Source organism: Oncorhynchus masou, chromosome 11 (genome assembly GCF_036934945.1).
Source record: "Oncorhynchus masou masou isolate Uvic2021 chromosome 11, UVic_Omas_1.1, whole genome shotgun sequence".
Lineage (NCBI taxonomy): Eukaryota > Metazoa > Chordata > Actinopteri > Salmoniformes > Salmonidae > Oncorhynchus > Oncorhynchus masou.
The window spans coordinates 3,017,335-3,036,091 of record NC_088222.1 but is presented as its reverse complement, the minus strand read 5'-3'; the positions used below and the strand labels follow the sequence as shown (position 1 = coordinate 3,036,091).

At 46.7% G+C, this 18,757-nt stretch overlaps 1 protein-coding gene across 1 annotated transcript in view; it reads left to right on the top strand.

Moving 5' to 3' along the window:
- Positions 1–18,757, top strand: part of palm2akap2 (PALM2 and AKAP2 fusion) — a 167,954-nt gene that overhangs the window by 142,610 nt on the left and 6,587 nt on the right. Inside the window, exons 5-7 of the mRNA XM_064977228.1 lie at positions 8,230–8,344; positions 10,583–10,601; positions 17,079–17,228. Coding sequence (XP_064833300.1) covers positions 8,230–8,344; positions 10,583–10,601; positions 17,079–17,228 — 284 coding nt within the window. The remainder of the gene's footprint in view (positions 1–8,229; positions 8,345–10,582; positions 10,602–17,078; positions 17,229–18,757) is intronic.

The following is an 18,757-nucleotide window of genomic DNA, read 5'->3' as shown; positions in this document are numbered from 1 at the left end:
AGGAAGGAGAGTGGAGGGAGAGTGGGAGAGTGGAGGGAGAGTGGAGGGAGAGTGGGAGAGAGTGGAGGGAGAGTGGTGGGAGGAAGAAGAGTGGGTGAGAGGAGGGAGAGTGGGGAGAGAGGAGGGAGAGTGGGAGAGTGGAGGGAGAGGAGGGAGAGTGTGAGAGTGGAGGGAGAGTGGAGGGAGAGTGGGAGAGTGGAGGGAGAGTGGGAGAGTGGAGGAGAGTGGGAGAGTGGAGGGAGAGTGGGAGAGTGGAGGGAGAGTGGAGAGTGGAGAGAGTGGAGGGAGAGTGGGAGAGTGGAGGAAGAGTGGGATAGTGGATGGAGAGTGGTGGGAGAGTGGAGGGAGAGTGGAGGGAGAGTGGGAGAGTGGAGGGAGAGTGGGAGAGTGGAGGGAGAGTGGGAGAGTGGAGGGAGAGTAGGAGAGTGGAGTGGGAGAGTGGGAGAGTGGAGGAGAGTGGGAGAGTGGAGGGAGAGTGGGAGAGTGGAGGGAGAGTGGAGAGGGAGTGGAGGGAGAGTTGAAGAGAGGAGGGAGAGTGGTGGGAGGAAGGAGAGTGGATTGGGAGAGTGGAGGGAGGAAGAAGAGTGGGAGAGTGGAGGGAGAGTGGAGGGAGAGTGGCTAGAGAGGAGGGTAGTGGAGGGAGAGTGGGAGAGTGGAGGGAGAGTGGGAGAGTGGATGGAGAGTTGAAGAGAGGAGGGAGAGTGGTGGGAGGAAGGAGAGTGGAGGGAGAGTGGGAGAGTGGAGGAGAGTGGAGGGAGAGTGGGAGAGCTCTGGAGGGAGAGTGGTGGGAGGGGAAGAAGAGTGGGTGAGTTGGTATTGAGGGGGAGAGTGGGAGAGAGGAGGGAGAGTGGGAGAGAGGAGGGAGAGTGGGAGAGTGGAGGGAGAGTGGAGGGAGAGTGGGAGAGTGGAGGGAGAGTGGGAGAGTGGAGGGAGAGTGGGAGAGTGGAGGGAGAGTGGGAGAGTGGAGGGAGAGTGGAGAGAGAGTGGAGGGAGAGTGGGAGAGTGGAGGAAGAGTGGGATAGTAGTGGATGGAGAGTGGTGGGAGAGTGGAGGGAGAGTGGAGGGAGAGTGGGAGAGTGGAGGGAGAGTGGGAGAGTGGAGGGAGAGTGGGAGAGTGGAGGGAGAGTAGGAGAGTGGAGGGGAGAGTGGGAGAGTGGAGGGAGAGTGGGAGAGTGGAGGGAGAGTGGGAGAGTGGAGGGGAGAGTGGAGAGAGAGTGGGGGGGAGAGTGAGTGGAGGCCAACAAAAAGTGGGAGAGTGGAGGGAGAGTGGTGGGAGAGTGGGAGAGTGGAGGGAGAGTGGGAGAGTGGAGGGAGAGTGGTGGGAGAGTGGAGGGAGAGTGGAGGGAGTGTGGGAGAGTGGAGGGAGAGTGGCGGGAGAGTGGGAGAGTGGGAGAGTAGAGGGAGCAGAAAAAGTGAAAGTGAGAAAAAAAGGGGAGAGTGGAAAGAGAGAACTTTGACCTCTGACCACAGAGAGGATGTTTGTATTTTCAACACGGTGGTCTTTGTCGTGTTGTTATTGTTTGTGAGTTGTCTTTGACCATTTTGGTATTGACCAGGAGAGTTGAAATTATTTACTTTTTATGTATTTATTTAACTTCTAGACAAGTCAGTTAACAACAAATTCTTATTTACAATGACAGCCTACTCTGGACAAACCTGGACAACGCTTGGCCAATTGTGAGCCACCTTATTGGTTCCCAATCATGGCCTTGTTCACGGGTGCAGATGTTGGTATTGACCACGGGGGTGCGGGTGTTGGTATTGACCACGGGGGTGCAGGTGTTGGTATTGACCACGGGGGTGCAGGTGTTGTTATTGACCACGGGGGTGCAGGTGTTGGTATTGACCACGGGGGTGCAGATGTTGTTATTGACCACAGGTGGGGTGCAGGTGTTGTTATTGACCACGGGGTGCAGGTGTTGGTATTGACTAACAGGGGTGCAGGTGTTGTTATTGACCACAGGGGTGCAGGTGTTGGTATTGACCACGGGGTGCAGGTGTTGGTATTGACCACGGGGTGCAGGTGTTGTTATTGACCACAGGTGGAGGTTAAGACTGGAACAGCCTCCCCTGGGGTGCAGGTGTTGGTATTGACCACAGGGGGTGCAGGTGTTGTTATTGACCACAGGGGTGCAGGTGTTGGTATTGACCACGGGGTGCAGGTGTTGTTATTGACCACAGGGGTGCAGGTGTTGGTATTGACCACGGGGTGCAGGTGTTGTCTATTGACCACGGGGGTGCAGGTGTTGTTATTGACCACGGGGTGCAGGTGTTGTTATTGACCACAGGGGTGCAGGTGTTGTTATTGACCACAGGGGGTGCAGGTGTTGTTATTGACCACGGGGTGCAGGTGTTGTTATTGACCACGGGGGTGCAGGTGTTGGTATTGACCACAGGGGGGTGCAGGTGTTGTTATTGACCACAGGGGGTGCAGGTGTTGGTATTGACCACGGGGTGCAGGTGTTGTTATTGACCACAGGGGTGCAGGTGTTGGTATTGACCACGGGGTGCAGGTGTTGTTATTGACCACGGGGTGCAGGTGTTGTTATTGACCCCTGGGGTGCAGGTGTTGTTATTGACCACAGGGGTGCAGGTGTTGTTATTGACCAGGGGGTGCAGGTGTTGGTATTGACCAGACAGGGGGTGCAGGTGTTGTTATTGACCACTGGGGGTGCAGGTGTTGGTATTGACCACAGGGGGTGCAGGTGTTGTTATTGACCACGGGGGTGCAGGTGTTGGTATTGACCACGGGGGTGCAGGTGTTGGTATTGACCACGGGGGTGCAGGTGTTGTTATTGACCACGGGGGTGCAGGTGTTGGTATTGACCACGGGGGTGCAGGTGTTGGTATTGACCACGGGGGTGCAGGTGTTGGTATTGACCACGGGGTGCAGGTGTTGTTATTGACCACGGGGGTGCAGGTGTTGGTATTGACCACGGGGGTGCAGGTGTTGTTATTGACCACGGGGGTGCAGGTGTTGGTATTGACCACGGGGGTGCAGGTGTTGTTATTGACCACGGGGGTGCAGGTGTTGGTATTGACCACGGGGGTGCAGATGTCAGTGTTGACCATCACAGTAGAACTCTATGAACCCCCTATGGTCCCTGGTCTAAAGTAGTGCACTGTATAGGGAATAGGGCTCTGGTCTAAGTAGTGCACTATATAGGGAATAGGGTTCTGTAGGGCTCTGGTCTAAAGTAGTGCACTATATAGGGAATAGGGCTCTGGTCTATAGTAGTGCACTACATAGGGAATAGGGTTCTATAGGGCCCTGGTCTAAAGTAGTGCACTATATAGGAGGAATAGGGCTCTGGTCTAAAGTAGTGTACTATATAGGGAATAGGGCTCTGACCAGTCTATAGTAGTGCACTATATTAGGGAATAGGGTTCTATAGGGCTCTGGTCTAAAGATAGTGCACTATATAGGGAATAGGGCTCTTGTCTATAGTAGTGCACTATTTAGGGAATAGGGTGGACTAAGAGATGGAATCTTGGGAAGCTTCCTTGTTATTACTGACCATGGAACTTTTGAGGCATTCTAGAACCCTCTTGCACTATACAATGGCAGGAAATGACCAGGGAGGAGTCAGGGGGGTTCCTCTGGACGATGCTTCCTGATTGGCTAGCCAACAAAAATAACAACCCAAACCCGGGTCCTCTGGGATGAGACAAATAACAGGAGATGAGTGTGTGTGTGTGTCTAACATGAGATGTGACAGGTGTGTGTGTGTGTGTAACAGGTGTGTGTGTGTGGTGTGTGTGTGTGTGTGTGTGTGTGTGTGTGTGTGTGTGTGTGTGTGTGTGTGTGTGTGTGTGTGCGTGTCGGAAGTCAGGAAGTTTACATACACCTTAGCCAAATACATTTAAACTTAGTTTTTAACAATTCCTGACATTTAATCCTAGTAAAAATCACTATTTTAGGTGAGTTAGGATCACCACTATATTTTAAGAATGGGGACCTGACAGAGCCTGAGAGGATCTGTCTAACAGGGAAGAATGGGAGAAACTCCCAAAATACAGGTGTGCCAAGCTGGGAAGCGTCTTATCCAAGAAGACTGGAGGCTGTAATCGCTGTCCAAACATGCTTCAAGAAAGTACTGAGTGAAGGGTCTGAATACTTGTGTAAATGTCATATTTCATTACCTTTTTTTTATACATTTGCAAAAATATCTAATAACCTGTTTTTGCTTGGTCATTATGGGGCGTTGTGTGTACATTGATGAGGGGAAAAACAATGTAATCTATTTTAGAATAAGGCTGTAACGTAACAACATGTGGAAAAGTGAAGGGGTCTGAATACTCTCTGAAGGCACTGTGCCTAGTTACTTATTGGTTGTAAACAACGGAACACGGACTGATGTGGCTTGGTGGTAGAACTGTTTAGAAGCCTCTTGGCAGAGGCAAGGTAGAGGTTAAGACTGGGACAGCCTCCCCTGTCTAACAGGAGACCAGACAGGTAGAGGTTAAGACTGGTACAGCCTCCCCTGTCTAACAGGAGATAAGACAGGTAGAGGTTAAGACTGGGACAGCCTCCCCCTGTCTAACAGGAGATGAGACAGGTAGAGGTTAAGACTGGGACAGCCTCCCCTGTCTAACAGGAGACCAGACAGGTAGAGGTTAAGACTGGGACAGCCCCCCCCTGTCTAACAGGAGATGAGACAGGTAGAGGTTAAGACTGGGACAGCCTCCACCTGTCTAACAGGAGATGAGACAGGTAGGTTAAGACTGGGACAGCCTACAGCCTCCCCTGTCTAACAGGAGACCAGACAGGTAGAGGTTAAGACTGGTACAGCCTCCCCTGTCTAACAGGAGATGAGACAGGTAGAGGTTAAGACTGACTGGGACAGCCTCCCCCTGTCTAACAGGAGATGAGACAGGTAGAGGTTAAGACTGGGACAGCCTCCCACCTGTCTAACAGGAGATGAGACAGGTAGTACAGCCTCCACCTGTCTAAGACTGGTACAGCCTCCACCTGTCTAACAGGAGATGAGACAGGTAGAGCCTCCACCTGTTAAGACTGGGACAGCCTCCCCTGTCTAACAGGAGACCAGACAGGTAGAGGTTAAGACTGGGACAGCCTCCCCCTGTCTAACAGGAGGAGACCATACATGTCTAACATGAGATGAGACAGGTGACTGGTACAGCCTCCCCTGTCTAGCCTCCCCCTGTCTAACAGGAGATGAGACAGGTGACTGGTACAGCCTCCCCCTGTCTAACAGGAGATGAGACAGGTGACTGGTACAGCCCCACCTGTCTAACAGGAGATGAGACAGGTGACTGGTACAGCCCCCACCTGTCTAACAGGAGATAAGAGGTCATAATATACCCACCTTGCCACCAGGACCATACAATTACCTAATTGGCAATTACAACCAATAAACTGGTTCTCTACAATGTAAAAGGCAATTTCCACATCTATTGTCACGTTGGTACATAGGTACATACTTCATGATTAATATTGATAATGCCTTGTATACCGGGTCAGTGGAGGCTGCTAAGGGGAACCATGTGTTTTTGTATATGCTACCATTCCACTCATTCTGCTCCAGCCATTACATGGTAGCCCGTCCTCCCCCAATTTAGGTGCCGCCTGCCTCCTGTGATTAAACTGTCATTTTATCTTATTCAACGTTTTGACTCCAAAGCGGAAGAGCGAAGGCCCTGTAACATATTTTGAGGCGCACTGAGGCGCAGGCTCTCCTATTACGCACAGCCAGAATGACACGGGAATCAGACGCACGGAACTCCGACATAAACCCGGGGTAAATGAGGAAACGAAGCCATACGTTGAATTGAATGAGCAGAACCTCTACCTCAACGTTCATGTGCACAATAACCATCGCTCCCCCTCAGAGGGTAAGGAAATGGTTGGCTGAGTTAAAATGTATTCCAGGCCTAACCAATCACGAGACAGAAAGGTCTATGTGTTGTTATAAACGGTACATGGATGGGATGATGAAGCGCTCCCCTGTTACTGTGGTATTGGATGGAAAAATGCAGCGTAGTAGGCGGGTTACTGTGGCAGCGGAGGAAGGAGGAAGGCACTGGCTGCGCTGGAGAGTTACGTGAGACTCCATTGGATGGAATGATGAAACGCTCCCCAGTTACTGTGGTATTGGATGGAATGATGAAACGCTCCCCAGTTACTGTGGTATTGGATGGAATGATGAAACGCTCCCCAGTTACTGTGGTATTGGATGGAATGATGAACGCTCCCCAGTTACTGTGGTATTGGATGGAATGATGAAGCGCTCCCCAGTTACTGTGGTATTGGATGGAATGATGAAACGCTCCCCAATTACTGTGGTATTGGATGGAATGATGAAACGCTCCCCAATTACTGTGGTATTGGATGGACCGTAGGTTTACCACATGGGACCTATGCATTTAAGCGTGTGAAACCAAGAGCCATCATTTCAACAAGAGAACAATGTGCTCTCCACTGGCTGGAGTTTGGTGAGTCTATGGTGGGTCTATACTGGGTCTATGGTGGGTCTAAACTGGGTCTATGGTGGGTTTATACTGAGTCTAGTCTATACTGAGTCTATGGTGAGTCTATACTGAGTCTATGGTGGGTCTATGGTGGGTCTATACTGAGTCTATACTAAGTCTATACTGAGTCTATGGTGGGTCTATACTGGGTCTATCAGGGTCTATACTGTCTATGGTGGGTCTATACTGAGTCTATACTGGGTCTATACTGAGTCTATGGTGGGTCTATACTGAGTCTATGGTGGGTCTATACTGGGTCTATGGTGAGTCTATACTGAGTCTATGGTGGGTCTATACTGAGTCTATACTGGGTCTATACTGGGTCTATGGTGGGTCTATACTGAGTCTATGGTGGGTCTATGGTGGGTCTATACTGAGTCTATACTGGGTCTATACTGAATCTATGGTGGGTCTATACTGAGTCTATGGTGGGTCTATACTGAGTCTATACAGGGTCTATACTGAGTCTATGGTGGGTCTATACTGAGTCTATGGTGGTCTATACTGAGTCTATGGTGGGTCTATACTGAGTCTATGGTGGGTCTATACTGAGTCTATACTGAGTCTATCTATGGTGGGTCTATGGTGGGTCTATATGAGTCTATACTGAGTCTATGGTGGGTCTATACTGAGTCTATGGTGGGTCTATACTGAGTCTATACTGGGTCTATGGTGGGTCTATACTGGGTCTATGGTGGGTCTATACAGGGTCTATGGTGGGTCTATACTGAGTCTATGGTGGGTCTATGGTGGGTCTATACTGGGTCTATGGTGGGTCTATACTGAGTCTATGGTGGGTCTATACTGAGTCTATGGTGGGTCTATACTGGGTCTATGGTGGGTCTATACTGAGTCTATACTGAGTCTATGGTGGGTCTATACTGAGTCTATGGTGAGTCTATACTGGGTCTATGGTGGGTCTATACTGAGTCTATGGTGGGTCTATGGTGGGTCTATACTGAGTCTATGGTGGGTCTATACTGGGTCTATGGTGGGTCTATACTGGGTCTATGGTGGGTCTATACTGAGTCTATGGTGGGTCTATACTGAGTCTATGGTGGGTCTATTGGGTCTATGGTGGGTCTATACTGAGTCTATGGTGGGTCTATACTGGGTCTACGGTTTTGTCTATGGTGGGTCTATACTGAGTCTATGGTGGGTCTATGGTGGGTCTATACTGGGTCTATGGTGGGTCTATGGTGGGTCTATACTGAGTCTATGGTGGGTTTATGGTGGGTCTACGTTTAGTCTATGGTGCGTCTCTTCCACAGTAATAACTAATTTTAAACAAATTCCAATCAAAGTCATTACCAGAAAGGCGTGGCCAATTTACACCAATCAGAGCCATTACCAGAAAGGCCTCCTGCTCACACTAACGCCACGTCACCATGTGTTGCTGTTCCATTGTTCCACACTGGATTTGGAGGACCAGAGAATGTGTTGTGTTTCTTCCTAACATGTCGGATTTGGGCCATTCAACTGTTACCTTCGAGGTCCGGAGCCTGCTGTTTTTCTGTCCTACTTCATCATTCATGTCACACAGCTGGTGTCCCAGGTCTAAATCAGTCCCTGATTAGAGGGGAACAATGACAAAAGGGTGGAACTGGCTTCAAGGTCCAGAGTTGAGTTTGACCACCCAAAAATACCAAGCCACTCATACGAAATAGTTGCAGTTAACATATTTTATTTGATCCATTTCGGATGATTAAAAATGTTATTTTTGTTATTTCATTGTAGGTTGGAGTCAGAGATTGGTCTGTTGGAGAGCGAGGAGTGTCAGATCTCAGCTAAAGAACAGATGCTCAGAGAGAGACTGAAGAAGACTGAGCGGTCCATAGAAGACCTACAGAAAGTAAGAGAACATTCATCTACACAGAGAGAGAGCACATTAATCTACACAGAGATAAAGAAAACATTAATCTACACAGAGAGAGAGAGAACATTCATCTACACAGAGAGAGTAAGAACATTCATCTACACAGAGAGAGTAAGAACATTCATCTACACAGAGAGAGAGAGATTGAACAGTCATCTACACAGAGAGAGAACATTCATCTACACAGAGAGAGAAAGAACATTCATCTACAGAGAGAGAGAGAGAGAACAGTCATCTACAGAGAGAGAGAGAGAACATTCATCTACACAGAGAGAGAGAGAGAGAGAGAGAGAGAACAGTCATCTACACAGAGCAAGAGCAAGAACATTCATCTACACCGAGAGAGGGATAACATTCATCTACACAGAGAGAGAGAGAACATTCATCTACACAGAGCGAGGGAACATTAATCTACACCGAGAGAGAACATTCATCTACACAGAGCGAGAGAACATTAATCTACACAGAGAGAGAGAACATTCATCTACACGGAGAGAGCGAAAACATTCATCTACACAGACAGAGAGAACATTCATCTACACAGAGAGAAAGAACATTCATCTACACAGAGAGAGAGAGAGAGAACATTCATCTACACAGAGAGAGAGAACATTCCTCTACACAGAGAGAGAACATTCATCTACACAGAGCGAGAGAACATTCATCAACACACAGAGAGAGAGAACATTCATCTACACGGAGAGAGGGATAACATTCATCTACACAGAGAGAGAGAGAACATTCATCTACACAGAGCGAAGGAACATTCATCTACACAGAGAGAGAGAACATTCATCTACACAGAGCGAGAGAACATTCATCTACACACAGAGAGAGAGAACATTCATCTACACGGAGAGAGCGAGAACATTCATCTACACAGAGAGAGAACATTCATCAACACACAGAGAGAGAGAACATTCATCTACACAGAGAGAGAAAGAACATTCATCTACACAGAGAGAGAGAACATTCATCTACACAGAGAGAGTGAACATTCATCTACAAAGAGAGAGAGAGAGAACAGACATCTACACAGAGAGAGCGAGAACATTCATCTACACAGAGAGAGAGAACATTCATCTACACAGGGAGAGAGAACATTCATCTACACAGAGCGAGAGAACATTCATCAACACACAGAGAGAGAACATTCATCTACACAGAGAGAGAGAGAACATTAATCTACACAGAGAGAGAGAACATTCATCTACACAGAGAGAGAAAGAACATTCATCTACACAGAGAGAGAGAACATTCATCTACACAGAGAGAGAGAGAGATTGAACAGTCATCTACACAGAGAGAGAGAGAGAGAGAACATTCATCTACACAGAGAGAGAAAGAACATTCATCTACACAGAGAGAGAGAACATTCATCTACACAGAGAGAGAGAACATTCATCTACACAGAGAGAGAGAGAACTGTCATCTACACAGAGAGAGCAAGAACATTCATCTACACAGAGAGAGAACATTCATCTACACACAGAGAGAGAACATTCATCTACACGGAGAGAGGGATAACATTCATCTACACAGAGAAAGAGATAACATTAATCTACACAGAGCGAGGGAACATTCATCTACACAGAGAGAGAACATTCATTACTCTACACAGAGAGAGAGAACATTTATCTACAGAGAGAGATAACATTCATCTACACACAGAGAGAACATTCATTACTCTACACAGAGAAAGAGAACATTCATCTACACAGAGAGAGAGAAAATGCATTACTCTACACAGAAAAATAGAGAACATTCATTGCTCTACACAGAGAAAGAGAAAGAGAGAACATAAATTATTCTACACAGAGAAAGAGAACATTCATCTACACAGAGAGAGAACATTCATCTACACAGAGAGAGAAAGAGAGAACATAAATTATTCTACACAGAGAAAGAGAACATTCATCTACACAGAGAGAGAACATTCATCTACACAGAGAGAGAACATTCATTACTCTACACAGAGAGAGAGAACATTTATCTACAGAGAGAGATAACATTCATCTACACACAGAGAGAACATTCATTACTCTACACAGAGAAAGAGAACATTCATCTACACAGAGAGAGAGAAAATTCATTACTCTACACAGAAAAATAGAGAACATTCATTACTCTACACAGAGAAAGAGAACATTCATTACTCTACACAACACAATCTTTAATGTCTTCTCGTCCTGTCTGTGTCTCTTGTCTTTCCAGAGTCTTCAGAATGAACATGGTGAGTGACAATATACAGTATTTAAATACTATTGAATACACATGGTGAGTGACAATATACAGTATCTAAATACTATTGAATACACATGGTGAGTGATCTATTATCTACTTACTATTGATCATTATTAATTGATTGGTTTTCATTGGTGCTGAAAAAATAAACATTATTTTCCAATGTAGTCCTGGATGTTATAGCCATGGTTATTCAATTAAGGTCACGATCAACAGCTCGACATGCCTCTGAAATACCTCTTTGTACTAGCAAGCTCCCTCTATATACACACACAGTCACACTGCCTCTACACATACTGCACATGCTAGACAAGCTTTACACACGCTACACATTAGCACACATGCTTAACAAACTCCGAGCCATTGAATTTGAGACTCTCCACCCACAGTCCAATTGGCTGTGTGCTTTAAAGGTTTCCCACACCACTCCTCTCTCTCTCTGCATCTCCCTATCTCTCTCTACTCTCTCCCTCTCTCTCTGTTTGCCAGAACAAACTTGTTTTAAACACCAAGAAAACCAAAGTCATGTTGGTCTGGGAAACAATTAAGTATGGGAGGAGTACAAATTGAAGAAGTGGCAGAAACCAAACTATTGGGAGGGCAGAAAGACAACTGCTTATCATGGTCGTCTCAAATAACGAATATATTAATAAAAAAAATACATATTAAAACAGTATGCATAATCAGAAGGATAGCTAAATATTTACCAGGAAAAAATATTAAGCAAATAACACAAGCATTAATTGAGAGTCAGGTGAACTACTGTTCTGTGCTCTGGGGAAATGCATCATCTAGTGAAGTTAGGAGGCTGCAGAATGCACAGAACAAAGCAGCAAGGATTGTTTTAACCTGTTGATGCTCTGGGGCGCTATTTCATTTTTGGATGAAAAACGTTCCCGTTTTAAACAAGATATTTTGTCACAAAAAGATGCTCGACTATGTATATAATTGATAGCTTTCGAAAGAAAACACTCTGACGTGTCCAGAACTACCAAGATATTTTCTGTGCGTGCCCTAGAACGTGAGCTTCAGGCAAAACCAAGATGAGACGGCATCCAGGAAAAGAGCAGGATTTTTGAGGCTCTGTTTTCCATTGTCTCCTTATATGGCTGTGAATGCGAGAGGAGTGAGTCAACCCTTTCTGTTGTTTCCCCAAGGTGTCTGCAGCATTGTGACGTATTTGTAGGCAGATCATTGGAAGATTGACCATAAGAGACCACATTTACCAGGTGTCCGCCCGGTGTCCTGCGCCGAAATTGGTGCGCAAAAGTCAGCTGCCAGTATTTTTCCATGGGATTCAGAGAGGAAAGCAAGCTTCCACGAACGATATATCAATGAAGAGATATGTGAAAAAACACCTTGAGGATTGATTCCAAACAACGTTTGCCATGTTTCGGTCGATATTATGTAGTTAATTCGGAAAAAGTTTGACGTTGTAGGTGACTGAATTTTCGGTTCGTTTCGGTAGCCAGATGCAATGTAGAAAACGAACGATTTCTCCTACACACAGACGCTTTCAGGAAAAACTGCGCATTTGGTATGTAACTGAGAGTCTCCTCATTGAAAACATCAGAAGCTCTTCAAAGGTAAATGATTTTATTTATTTGGTTATCTGGTTTTTGTGAAAATGTTGCGTGCTAAATGCTACTCAAAATGCTATGCTAGCTTTGCATACTCTTACACAAATTAGTCAATTTCTATGGTTCAAAAGCATATTTTGAAAATCTGAGATGACAGTGTTGTTAAGAAAAGGCTAAGCTTGAGAGCAGACGCATTATTTTCATTTTATTTTCGATTTTCAGAAATCGTTAACGTTGCGTTATGCTAATGAGCCTGAGGCTTTAGTCACGATCCCGGATCCGGGATGGGGAGTTCCATGAGGTTTTAAGGTGGAGATATGGTCCTTCTGTTGCAGTCATGCACATGTTCTTGGTTGGTCATCAATCGACAAGATAATTGAAAAAAACATGCTTAGAAATTGAATAAATTAACTGAGCAAACCAACAACCTTTCAATATATACGTTTAAACAGTGTTTTAAAACAATTTAAATATAATACATAGAAATGTTGTGGGACTATAGTAGATGAAGAATCAATATTTTTTAGATTGAGTATTTATTGGGTCATTTTGCTAGTATATTATGTATTTTTGTAATAGTGTGTTAAATGTGGAAATATGTTCGAATTATAAATTGTATTTTAATGTGGAAATATGTTCGAATTATAAATTGTATTTTAATGTTTAATTAAGGACTCTTGGAAGATTAGTCCAAATGGGGACCAAAAGAGATCCAAATACAATAAAATAAAATATTTACTCTCTCCCGCTCTCCCTCTGCTCTCCTCTCTACTCTCAATTCAATTTAATTCAAGGGCTTTATTGGCATGGGAAACATGTGTTAACATTGCCAAAGCAAGTGAGGTAGATAATATATAAAGTGAATATATAAAGTGAAATAAACAATAAAAATAAAGAGTAAACATTACACGTACAGAAGTTTCTCTCTCTCTACTGTCTCCCCTCTCTACTCTCTCTCTCTCTCTCTCCCTCTACCTTCTGTCCCTTTACTCTGTCTTTCTCTCTGCTCTCTCTTCTGTAATTTTCTCTCTGTGTCTCTGTCTCTGTCTCTGTCTCCATGTCTCTGTTTTCTCTCTCTCTGTCTCACTCCCCCTCTCTCTCTCTCTGTCACCGTCATTCTCCCTCTCAATTCAAGGGCTTTATTGGCATGGGAAACATGTGTTAACATTGCCAAAGCAAGTAAGGTAGATAATATATAACGTGAAATTAACAGTAGACGTCACACATACAGAAGTTTCAAAACAATAAAGACATTACAAATGTCATATTTATATATATACAGTGTTTTTACAATGTGCAAATGGTAAAGGACACAAGATAAAATAAATAAGCATAGATATGTGTTGTATTTACAATGGTGCGTGTTCTTCACTGGTTGCCCTTTTCTCGTGGCAACAGGTCACAAATCTTGCTGCTCTGATGGCACACTGTGGAATTTCACCCAGTAGATATGGGAGTTTTTCAAAATTGGATTTGTTTTCGAATTCTTTGTGGATCTGTGTAATCTGAGGGAAATATGTCTCTCTAATATGGTCATACATTGGGCAGGAGGTTAGGAAGTGCAGCTCAGTTTCCACCTCATTTTGTGGGCAGTGAGCACATAGCCTGTCTTCCTTGAGAGCCATGTCTGCCTACGGCGGCCTTTCTCAATAGCAAGGCTATGCTCGCTGAGTCTGTACATAGTCAAAGCTTTCCTTAATTTTGGGTCAGTCACAGTGGTCAGGTATTCTGCCGCTGTGTACTCTCTGTGTAGGGCCAAATAGCATTCTAGTTTGCTCTGTTTTTTGTTAATTCTTTCCAATGTGTCAAGTAATTATCTTTTTGTTTTCTCATGATTTGGTTGGGTCTAATTGTGCTGCTGTCATGGGGCTCTGTAGGGTGTGTTTGTGAACAGAGCCCCAGGACCAGCATGCTTAGGGGACTCTTCTCCAGGTTCATCTCTCTGTAGGTGATGGCTTTGTTGTGGAAGGTTTGGGAATCGCTTCCTTTTAGGTGGTTATAGAATTTAACTGCTCTTTTCTGGATTTTGATAATTAGTGGGTATCGGCCTAATTCTGCTCTGCATGCATTATTTGGTGTTCTACGTTGTACACTGAGGATATTTTTGCAGAATTCTGCGTGCAGAGTCTCAATTTGGTGTTTGTCCCATTTTGTGAAGTCTTGGTTGGTGAGCGGACCCCAGACCTCACAACCATAAAGGGCAATGGACTCTATGACTGATTCAAGTATTTTTAGCCAAATCCTAATTGGTATGTTGAAATTTATGTTCCTTTTGATGGCATAGAATGCCCTTCTTGCCTTGTCTCTCAGATCGTTCACAGCTTTGTGGAAGTTACCTGTGGCGCTGATGTTTAGGCCATTGTATGTATAGTTTTTTGTGTGCTCTAGGGCAACAGTGTCTAGATGGAATTTGTATTTGTGGTCCTGGTGACTGGACCTTTTTGGAACACCATTATTTTGGTCTTACTGAGATTTACTGTCAGGGCCCAGGTCTGACAGAATCTGTGCATAAGATCTAGGTGCTGCTGTAGGCCCTCCTTGGTTGGTGACAGAAGCACCAGATCATCAGCAAACAGCAGACATTTGACTTCAGATTCTAGTAGGGTGAGGCCGGGTGCTGCAGACTTTTCTAGTGCCCGCGCCAGTTCGTTGATATATATGTTGAAGAGGGTGGGGCTTAAGCTGCATCCCTGTCTAACCCCACAACCCTGTGTGAAGAAATGTGTGTGTTTTTTGCCAGTTTTAACCGCACACTTGTTGTTTGTGTACATGGATTTTATGATGTCGTATGTTTTACCCCCAACACCACTTTCCATCAGTTTGTATAGCAGACCCTCATGCCAAATTGAGTCGAAGGCTTTTTGAAATCAACAAAGCATGAGAAGACTTTGCCTTTGTTTTGGTTTGTTTGGTTGTCAATTAGGGTGTGCAGGGTGAATACATGGTCTGTTGTACGGTAATTTGGTAAAAAGCCAATTTGACATTTGCTCAGTACATTGTTTTCATTGAGGAAGTGTACGAGTCTGCTGTTAATGATAATGCAGAGGATTTTCCCAAGGTTACTGTTGACGCATATTCCACGGTAGTTATTGGGGTCAAATTTGTCTCCATTTTTGTGGATTGGGGTGATCAGTCCTTGGTTCCAAATATTGGGGAAGATGCCAGAGCTAAGGATGATGTTAAAGAGTTTTAGTATAGCCAATTGGAATTTGTTGTCTGTATATTTGATCATTTCATTGAGGATACCATCAACACCACAGGCCTTTTTGGGTTTGAGGGTTTTTATTTTGTCCTGTAACTCATTCAATGTTATTGGAGAATCCAGTGGGTTCTGGTAGTCTTTAATAGTTGATTCTAAGATCTGTATTTGATCATGTATATGTTTTTGCTCTTTATTCTTTGTTATAGAGCCAAAAAGATTGGAGAAGTGGTTTACCCATACATCTCCATTTTGGATAGATAATTCTTCGTGTTGTTGTTTGTTTAGTGTTTTCCAATTTTCCCAGAAGTGGTTAGAGTCTATGGATTCTTCAATTACATTGAGCTGATTTCTGACATGCTGTTCCTTCTTTTTCCGTAGTGTATTTCTGTATTGTTTTAGTGATTCACCATAGTGAAGGCGTAGACTCAGGTTTTCCGGGTCTCTATGTTTTTGGTTGGACAGGTTTCTCAATTTCTTTCTTAGAATTTTGCATTCTTCATCAAACCATTTGTCATTGTTGTTAATTTTCTTCGGTTTTCTATTTGAGATTTTGATAGGGAAGCTGAGAGGTCAAATATACTGTTAAGATTTTCTACTGCCAAGTTTACACCTTCACTATTACAGTGGAACGTTTTACCCAGGAAATTGTCTAAAAGGGATTGAATTTGTTGTTGCCTAATTGTTTTTTGGTAGGTTTCCAAACTGCATTCCTTCCATCTATAGCATTTCTTAATGTTACTCAGTTCCTTTGGCTTTGATGCCTCATGATTGAGTATTGCTCTGTTTAGGTAGACTGTGATTTTGCTGTGGTCTGATAGGGGTGTCAGTGGGCTGACTGTGAACGCTCTGAGAGACTCTGGGTTGAGGTCAGTGATAAAGTAGTCTACAGTACTACTGCCAAGAGATGAGCTATAGGTGTACCTACCATAGGAGTCCCCTCGAAGCCTACCATTCGACTATGTACATACCCAGCGTGCGACAGAGCTGCAGGAGTTGTGACCCGTTTTTGTTCGTTATGTTGTCATAGTTGTGCCTAGGGGGCATACGGTGGAGGGAATGCTCTCTCCCTTGCCACTCTCTGTCTCTTTCTCTCTACTCTCTGTCTGTCTGTCTGTCTCTCTCTCTCTCTCTCTCTCTCTCTCTCTCTCTCTCTCTCTGCCACAATAGCCCCTTGGATCGTTTCCCACCTGCCTCAGCGGTACTATTGAGTGCTTCAACATAAGACAGTAGCCCTGTACTTTGTTCACCCTGATCCACCTATTCACAGGGAATCCCCCCAACCCAGGGCCTCTTTGATCCCCTCTAATACACCTCTCTACACATTCTGCTGAACGTAGCACTGGGCTGGGGGAATGTAGAGAAAGAGAGGGAAGGGAGAGAGGGATACACGGAGGGAGGGAGGGAGGGAGGGAGGGAGGGAGGGAGGGAGGGAGGGAGGGAGGGAGGGAGGGAGGGAGGGAGGGAGGGAGGGAGGGAGGGGGAGGGAGGGTTAGCGGGAGGGAGGGAAGAGATGGGGGGAATAGAGAGAGGATAGGTGACAGACAGTGGGTGGAGGGACAGAGAGAGAGACATAGAATGTGTGTTGGGGGTGGGGGTTAGGGTGATGACGGGGAGGGGGTAATGCAGGCGTGTGGTGGCCAGGGGATCCAGTCTGACTTCCTCTCCTGCTCTCCGCCCCAACCAGATGCTGTGAGTAACGCCTGTCCCCAGCTCCGCAACCAGCTCCCCGACCAGCTCCCCAACAAGCCGGACATCAGAGACTCCTCCACCACCTCTCCTCACCAGGCCCCAGCCTCAGCAGCACCTGCCTCTGGTGAGCACCCGAGGAAACCTGGTAGGTGCTGTGGAGTGGGGGGGGGGGTATTGAGGCTTGTTGAACTGGAGCCAAGAGAGAGGAGAGGACAGGACCAGGGGTGGTAGCTAGGACGGGACCAGGGGAGGTAGCTAGGACAGGACCGGGGGTGGTAGCTAGAACAGTACCAGGGGTGGTAGAGAGGAGGACCAGGGGTGGTTGCTAGGACAGGACCTGGGGTGGTAGAGAGGACAGGACCAGGGGTGGTAGCTAGGACAGGACCAGGGGTGGTAGAGAGGACAGGACCAGGGGTGGTAGCTAGGACAGGACCAGGGGTGGTAGAGAGGACCGGACCAGGGGTGGTAGAAAGGATGACCAGGGGTGGTAGCTAGGACAGGACCTGGGGTGGTAATTAGGTCAGGACCAGGGGTGGTAGCTAGGAGGACCAGGGGTGGTAGAGAGGACAGGACCAGGGGAGGTAGCTAGGACAGGACCAGGGGTGGTAGCTAGGACATGACCAGGGGTGGTAGCTAGGACAGTACTAGGGGTGGTAGCTAGGACAGGACCAGGGGAGGTAGCTAGGACATGACCAGGGGTGGTAGCTAGAACAGTACCAGGGGTGGTAGAGAGGAGGACCAGGGGTGGTTCCTAGGACAGGACCTGGGGTGGTAGCTAGGTCAAGACCAGGGGTGGTAGCTAGGAGGACCAGGGATGGTAGCTAGGACAGTACCTGGGGTGGTAGCTAGGACAGGACCAGGGGTGGTAGCTAGGACATGACCAGGGGTGGTAGAGAGGACAGGACCAGAGGAGGTAGAAAGGACAGGACCGGGGGTGGTAGCTAGGACGGGACCAGGGGTGGTAGAGAGGACAGGACCAGGGAGGTAGAGAGGACAGGACCAGGGGAGGTAGAAAGGACAGGACCGGGGGTGGTAGCTAGGACGGGACCAGGGGTGGTAGAGAGGACAGGACCTGGGGTGGTAGCTAGGACAGGACCAGGGGTGGTAGCTAGGACAGGACATGGGGTGGTGGCTCGGACAGGACCAGGGATGGTAGCTAGGACAGTACCTGGGGTGGTAGCTAGGTCACGACCAGGGGTGGTAGCGAGGAGGACCAGGGGTGGTAGAGAGGAGGACCAGGTGTGGTAGCTAGGAGGACCAGGGGTGGTAGCTAGGTCAGGACCAGGGGTGGTAGAGAGAAGGACCAGGGGTGGTAGACAGAACAGGACCAGGGGTGGTAGCTAGGAGGACCAGGAGTGGTTGCGAGGACAGGACCAGGGGTGGTAGCTAGGATGACCAGGGGTGGTAGAGAGGACAGGACCAGGGGTGGTAGCTAGGTCAGGACCAGGGGTGGTAGAGAGAAGGACCAGGGGTGGTAGACAGAACAGGACCAGGGGTGGTAGCTAGGATGACCAGGGGTGGCTAGGAGGAACAGGGGTGGTAGCTAGGACAGGACCAGGGGTGGTAGAGAGGACAGGACCAGGGGTGGTAGCTAGGACAGGACCAGGGGTGGCAGAGAGGACAGGACCAGGGGTGGTAGCTAGGATGACCAGGGGTGGCTAGGAGGACCAGGGG